The sequence below is a fragment of the Marmota flaviventris genome, chromosome 9 (assembly GCF_047511675.1).
Source record: "Marmota flaviventris isolate mMarFla1 chromosome 9, mMarFla1.hap1, whole genome shotgun sequence".
In the NCBI taxonomy this organism is placed as follows: Eukaryota; Metazoa; Chordata; class Mammalia; order Rodentia; family Sciuridae; genus Marmota; species Marmota flaviventris.
The window spans coordinates 40422323-40430160 of NC_092506.1; the positions used below are offsets into that span (position 1 = coordinate 40422323).

The following is a 7838-nucleotide window of genomic DNA, read 5'->3' on the forward strand; positions in this document are numbered from 1 at the left end:
ATAGTTGTACTGTCAGTTTCAATGGAAAGATTTAAAATGACAAAGTTCTCTAGCTAGTAGGTAATTCTTCATAAAATAAGTGACCTTTAACGATGGAACAATGAGTAATATTCACAAGTCAGATGTGTCTGAGTTACAGGCAAGGGAGCAGGGTTCCAATAAGGAGAAAAAAAAACAGAGGATTAGGTTAAGTGTGGGATTTTGTTTGCAGAATATTAGTAATCTAGACTTTCTGAGGATAGTTTGTGCAGGTGAAATTTTATCATTTTTACCCAATTACCTGGAAACATGAAGTCCATAATGTTTCCTTCACCATTGCCAGGGCCCTCTAGGTACAGTTAGAAAGTGGTTGGTGTAATGGGTAATGGGTTGATATTTGGTATTGGCAATTTTGTTTTCTTTACTTGCAACATAGTTGGGTAGAAAATCTGGCCTATAACTTTTAAGAACAGCCTAGTTAACTACTTATTTATGACCCCATTAGATTTGCATTTCTCAAAAATGTGTGTCATCCCTTCGGCCTATGGAGTACTTGGTTGTCATCTTGGTGACAGAGCGTTAAAGTGTGAGAAGAAGTTTGGTACCCACTATCCAAAGTCAGAGATGAGCCTGAGGTGATCCTGGCTGGCCAAGGCGATATCTTTTCCTACCCCAGCCCCACACTCTAATCGCTTCTGCTCTGCCCAGCTTGATTGGCAGAGGCCACACCCATGAGTTCGACTCAGTGTCTCCTGGCAATGGCAGAAATGAACCCTGCACAGGGTCGTGTGGTCTCTGAGGATGTGGCCATATATTTATCCCAAGAGGAGTGGGGATACCTTGATGAGGCTCAGAGATTCCTGTACTGTGAAGTGATGCTGGAGAATCTGACCATTTTGTTCACAAAAATAGGGCCCTCCAACATATGAGCTTTGCTTAAGGAGTTGTGAAGTCTGCATGCATCTCAACATTGAACACCTGATGCTATCACCATTAGATGTCCCCAGGTTGTTGGTATGGAGCAGGGTCTGAGGAAGCACCTTCTGAGCAAGGTGTTTCTGTAGGAGCACCACAGGTCAGGACTCCAAAGCCAGGTTTATCCACTCAAAATGCCCAGCTTAGTGAGACAGGTGACCCACTCTTGAAAGATATTCTGCACCTGGCTGAACAAAATAGAACACAAACTGAACAAAAGACACATATTTGTGAGTCAAAGCCTTACCGGCCCCAAAAACAGATTGGAAAGAATCTTTCCAGAAGGGACAATTGGAAACTTTCATTTGTAAAGAACCACAGAGTTCACATGGCAGAGAAGGTCCTCACATGAAGGGAAGATCGGAAGGAATTACCAGCCACCTCACGCCTTCTCCAGCACCAAGTCTCTCACTGTGGATGGAAGCTAGACCCGGAAACTGAAGGCAAGGAAGCCCTTCAAAGTGGACATATGATTATGTATGCAGTCAATGTGGGAAAGCCTTCAGATATGAACATTGAAGAGTTGAGCACCACCAAAGCCACACAGGAGAAAGGGCTTATGGGTGCAGCAAATGTGGGAAATTCTTTAGGTATAATGCCAACTTTGTGAGACATCAGAGGATTCACAATAGCTAAAGGACTTATGAATGTAGAGAGTGGGAAAATCCTTTATGTATAACTATAGACTCATGAGACATAAGAGGGTTCAACTGGAGAAAGGCCTTATGAGTGTGACATTTGTGGGAAATTCCTTAGGTACAACTTGAACCTCATTAAACATTGGAGAAATCACACTGGAGAAAGGCCTTATAAGTGCACTGAATGTGGGAAATCCTTTAGGTACCATTGCACACTCATTAGACATCAGAGAATTCACACTGGAGAAAGGCCTTATGCATGCAGTCAATGTGGAAAATTCTTTAGTTACAACTCCAACCTCATTAAACATTGGAGAAATCATGCTGGAGAAAGACCTTACGAAAGCAGTGAATGTGGGAAAGGCTTTATCCACAAACATATACTTGTTGAGCACCAGAAAATCCACACTGGAGAAAGATCTTACGAATGCAGTGAGTGCTGGAAGGCCTTCATTAGGAAATCCCATCTGGTCCATCACCAGAAAATCCACAATGAAGAGAGGCTTGTCTGTCCCGTAGATGTGGGGCATTCTTTAAGTTCAGCTCTAGCTTCATTACACATTAGAAATTTCACAATGAAGAAAATTTACCATTGACTATTCCAAGTTGACAGTTAATGTTATGTAAATTTATATTTCAAATACAATTGATCTCCGGAAACCTTTTTATCTTGCAGAAGTGATACCCTATTCTCCTTAAATAAGTTATAATTTCTATTTCCTGGTGCCCCTGACTAGTACTCTTCTATACTCTGCTCTATGGATTTGATACCTGTTAGCATCTTATATAAGTAGAGTCACACAGCATTCATCTTTTTGTGAAAGGCTTATTTTACTTAGGATAATGTTCTTAAGGTTCACCCATTAGTAGCATGTGTCAGAAATCCTCACCCCACTCATTTGTTTTCAGTGAAATAATATTCCATTGTATGCATATACCACATTTCTTTATCTATTCATTGGCTAATGGACATTGGGTTTCTTTTACCTTTTGACTACTAGGGAAAATGCTGTTATGTGAACATAAACATACAGATAGCTTTTTGAAACCTCACTTTCAATTCTATTTGGGTATATGGTATTTCCAGAAGGGGAAATGTTCGATCATAAAGTATTTTCAGGGACTGTTTTCCATACCACCTGCTATAGTTATATTTTCACAACAGTGCACAAGCATTTCATTCTTTGCCAATACTTCAGTTTTCTCTTTCTGGTTTTTTGTTTGTTTGTTTGTTTTTGAGAGAGAGAGAGAAGGGATTTTTTTCACTTTTATATTACTAATCATTAGTGATTTTTTCACTTTTGTATATCTGAAGAAATATCTTTTCAAGTCATTTTCCCATTTTTTTTAATGGAGCTATTTGATTTTATTTTTGTAAATCTGTAGACACTTTTAAAACATTTTGGATTTTAATCCCCTACTAAATATATGCTTTTCAAATATTTTTTCCAAGTCCATGGGTTACTTTTTATGTTTTGTTGATTGTGTCCTTTGATATTGTTTGATAGAATTTTGATTTTTATGTACTCTAGTTGATTCTTACTCATGCTTTTGAAGTTATAACCAAGAAATCACTGTCAAATCCAATGTCATGAAGCATTTTCCCTAAGGCCTTATGTTTATGTCTTTGATCTTCTTTTGAGACAGTGTCTTGCAATGTTGACCAGGCTGAATACCTGGGCACAAGTGATCTTCCCATTTCAGTCTTCCGAGTAAATGTGACTACAGATGCGTGTTATTGTGTGTGGCTTAGGTTTACTTTGGTACAGAATATTAGGCCAAACTCTAACTTCATACTTTTTCATGTGGGTATACAGCTTTCTAAGCACAATTTATTGAAAGGATTGTCCTTTCTCCCTATTGAATAGTCTTGACCTCTTTTCAAAATCATTTGACCATAATGCCAGGGTTTATTTCTAAATTCTGTTCAATTGGTCTTTATACTTTCTGAGAGTAAGTACTACAATAAAATATATACTTTTAAACTGTTAAAATAAATATTATATTGAATCCATTTGGAGGCCTGGGCTAGAAGTAGGTCAGTTCCTCTTTTGGAGCAGCTAATTATATCTGTACCCTCAATGAATTACCTTATGGGGCCTTTATACTTGGGTCACTATACACTAGCCTAAATTATTCAAATTAGCCCATTCACAGGGAATCTGGGAAACAGCTAATTCAATCTAGTAGTTTTATATAAACTGTCTCCTTCAACTTCAGGTCGCTGTGGCTATCCTGATGCTATTCCCGTGGGGCCCTGCTTGAGTTTTCTCCTTCCTAGCTGTAAGTAATAAATACTTTAGCCTTTAGTATATATTAAAGTGACATTATGTTTAAAAAAATGTGTGTGTCATAGGAAAAAAATGATGTTCTTTGACTTGGGGTGGTGGGGCTTAATCAGCTTATATTTTTAGTGTAGTTTGTGTCTGGAAAATTGATGACAATATTACAGAAAAAATTACTTTCTTACTTATCTCCCTCCCTCCTTTCTTTAGAGATTTAACAATTATTATGTGATGGGAATGATGCTAAGCTGGCCACTGGAAAAACAGACATAGAAAAAACACTTTTTATGACATTTTAGTTATTTAGAAATAAATGCTCCAAGTGTGATGTTAAAATTTCAGAGGAAGAGGTAACTTGATAAGCTTAATTTTAATTGTAGACATAGACATTCATTTTCTAATGATGCATAAAAATTATCCCAAATCTTAACACCTTAAAACAACAACCATTTATTATCCTGTAGAGTCTGAGAAATCTGGGAGTAGCTCAGTTGAGTAATTTTAAAGCAAAATGTCTTTAAAAAGATTACAGTTTGTAGAGTCGGACTAAGTTGGACTACAGTGATTTCAAGACTGGACTGGTGCTAAATATTCTCTTTCTAAGCTTGCTTATGTGGGTCTTGGCAGAACTCAGTTTCTCAGTAGCTGTTGGCTGTATGCTTTAGTAACCTGCCATATAAGCAACTACATAGTACATAGGGCTTTTCCAAACCGTGGTTTTCTACTCTCAGGGGAGGGGGGGAGGAAGAGGGGGAGGAGATAGATATCAAAAGAGATGAGGAGAATGTACAATTCTTTTTACAACCTAATTTCAGATGTTATATGCCGCAGTCCGGCTGCAGCAAAATAACCGCGGGGTGACGAACAACTGGTGTACATTGATACAGCAGGAGTGGGAGCCGTTTATTGTAGGACCGGAGGGGTACATATATTACTGAATACACAGCTTATGTTAATTAGCATAAACTAGATACAGCAGTCAACCAATAAGGAATCTCCACACTTAATGGCTTGCTGGAGTTACTTCACAATCCACTCCCTTTGGCAAAATGCCAGGCGCCATCCAGACTTGTTTGCAGACTCTAACATTTGCCAGGCGCCATCCTGACTTGTTTATAGACTCTAACAGTTATATAGCATAATTTCTGTGATATGTTCTTGGTTCCCCAAGAACATGGAAGAAAAGAGCATTGGGTTTGAGACTAGAAGTGGGCAGGAATCACTTAGTAAAGTCTTGGAATCTTAGTCTACAGTGTGTCCTATGGTCCAGAAAATTTTATTTTTATTTCACACACACGATAAACTCACTCTCTGCCAAGGTCCAGAAACTTCTCATTAAATGAGACTTAAAACAAGGAGCGGATAAGGGTCTTTGGATGTAATTCATTATGACTACTCCAGTACAGTTTCCTTCAACCACGCAACTAACAAAAATTGCCTTCCCCAGTTACAACTAACTAATGGTAGGACAGATGTAAAATAATCACTATGACATTATCATAAAAGGGGGGGAAATAAGGCTTCAAAGTGTTATTGTTCGATAACAACTCTGAAATCAGTTTTGGCAAATGTCCGACATTTCTTAATTCGGTCTAAAGCACAAACTTAATTATTTTACAAGGCTTTTTGTGTAACTGAATAGTACTCAGAGGCACTACTTTAGAGTTTTCTGATCCCATAAGAAAGGATTGAATAGGCACTATCATCTGCCAAATCAATAAAGTTTTCCAGTGTTCTGAAACAATAATTCAATTTTTAGCTCATAGTATTGCAGCCCTTTATGAAATTGACTACGTTAATTTCCTAGAAATGGACATAGTCTTAATGTTTCTTAAATTAAAAAAAATATTGTTGAAAAATATCCATATAAGTCAAGGTTTTATATTGCTGTCAATTTGGAAATTAGGTAAATAAGCATGCCATAATTTTCTACTTAAGAATTTAGAATATTTGTTGGGTGTGGTGGTGAAAACCTGTAATCCCAGTGGCTCTCAAGGCTGAGGCAGGGGGATCCTGAGTTCAAAGACAGCCTCAGCAAAAGCAAGGTGCTAAGAAACCCTTTGAAACTCTGTCTCTAAATAAAATACAAAACAGGGCGGGGGATGTGGCTCTGTGGTTGAATGTTTCTGAGTTCAATCCCCAGTACACCCCCCCAAAAATATTTTTAGAATATTGTCAGAATTTGGCATTTGATCTTTGCATTGCTGCATTTGAAAAGAAAATGCAAAAAGATTAATTGGATAATAACACAAGTTCTGATTATTAAAAACTTGTATTTATTGTAAAGTCTTGATTATAATTTAGATGCTGTTTGCACATAGACTATGGTGGGTTTATGAAAGTGGAATATAAATACACAAAATTTTAGTATATGAAATGCCTAACTGTATGAAAGACACTTCTCCAACTGATTCAGCCCTTTAGTATTCATTTGCTATCTCCTTATTTATATCTTTTGGATTTAGCCCCACATATAACCATAACCAAGCCTCTCTCTCCCAGCTTCTCCTACATTGTCATTTTTCTTTTAGTATCTCTCTCACTATCCAGCTATTATCATGTGTTCAAATCCATTTCAACTTCTTGAAAGTACTGTCAGTATCTTCTTCAAGCCATTGCATCACTTTGAACTGCTTGCTGTCCCTGATTTGTTTTTTTTCTATCACAGTGGGAAGAGCATTCTTCAACCTTCTTTTACAGATCAGATGAAAATTAAGTGGTACTGGAGGGCCAACTGCCCATTATATTCACAGACGCACAAGAGAATTTTATAGCTTGGTGACATTTTCATGATCTGAAGTATCTGTCACCACTTATGAGATTACCCCCCAAGCTCATATTCAGCCTGGAGCTGTGTGTTCCCCAGAAGTAGTTCTGTTCTGCACAGCTGTTCTCCAAATCAATCTGTTCATGACAAGACTGCCTTGCTCAAGGCCAACCAATCATCACAGTTTTTCAGCTGAATGAAAGAACACAGGGCTTCAGTGACAGATTCTTTTAAACAGGTAAATTATACACATATTTTAAGTCAAATACAATTTTTGTCTTTCTTTTTTCTCATTTTGTTAAAGAATGACAAAGCCATCAATCAAATTTCTACCACATTGCTTAAACATATTCAGGGCTTCATTGTAACTTAATGAATAGTGATCTGACTAAAATTGTGATAACATTGTATTGGAAAGGTCTAATTATTCTGTGGGTCTTTTCAAAATGAAACTCAGAACTAAAACACACTCTGTTCAGTTATTCTTGTATTGACTAAGTCCTTTAACTTAGGTGCTCAGGAATAAATACAATGTTCTAGTAAAACATGTAATTCTGCCTTTTATGTGGATAATACAGTAATTACCTTATACACTTGCTTCTAAATGCAAGAATACTAGCCTATTTGGTAATTTTTTTAAAAAGAAAAAAAAATGCTCTTGAATCATCTCAAATACTAATTTGTACAGAACATAATGCCCTCTTTAACTTCACTTACTTTGTTTAGTCACTTCTCATCTTGACAACAAGAAGAGAAGTGACTAAACATCATCTTCCTTCCTTCGTTCAGTGGCTCCACATTGCGTACTAAATCAAATTTGTGTACCTTATCATAGTAAGTCTATTCTCCCTGTTATGCTGGTACACAAACTGACAAAATTTCACACCCTCTTTTGCAGTTTGGTAGGGCCAGATGACTCAATTCTATTAACAGAATGTGTGAAAGAGTGATAAGGTTCTGACTTTTGGTGCAATCACAGGTCAATCTCACACACACACACACACACACACACACACACACAGAAACACAGAGAAGAGATGGATTTGAAGATTCAAATTCCATCTTCCTGAAACTAAGAGTCCTAAAAGCAGGAAAAAGAAACAATTAGGAGGACTTGCATAAGAGTTATGAATATAAAGAAAAGCTTTCTGACCATGAGGTTTATTCCAGAGTAGTAATGATTCTTTTACAGAG

The 7838-nt window shown here is 37.2% G+C and overlaps 1 protein-coding gene and 1 pseudogene across 1 annotated transcript; both read left to right on the forward strand.

Annotated features, from left to right (window-relative positions):
• The first annotated feature begins 710 nt into the window (after window positions 1-710).
• On the forward strand, window positions 711-1655 carry LOC139707108 (zinc finger protein 548 pseudogene; annotated as a pseudogene).
• A 5-nt stretch (window positions 1656-1660) lies between these two features.
• On the forward strand, window positions 1661-2188 carry LOC139706981 (zinc finger protein 548-like; the record flags this gene model as incomplete). The annotated part of the gene is made up of 1 exon (XM_071616958.1): window positions 1661-2188. A coding segment is annotated over one exon (528 nt), but the record flags the coding sequence as incomplete, so codon positions are not given.
• Window positions 2189-7838: the final 5650 nt, after the last annotated feature.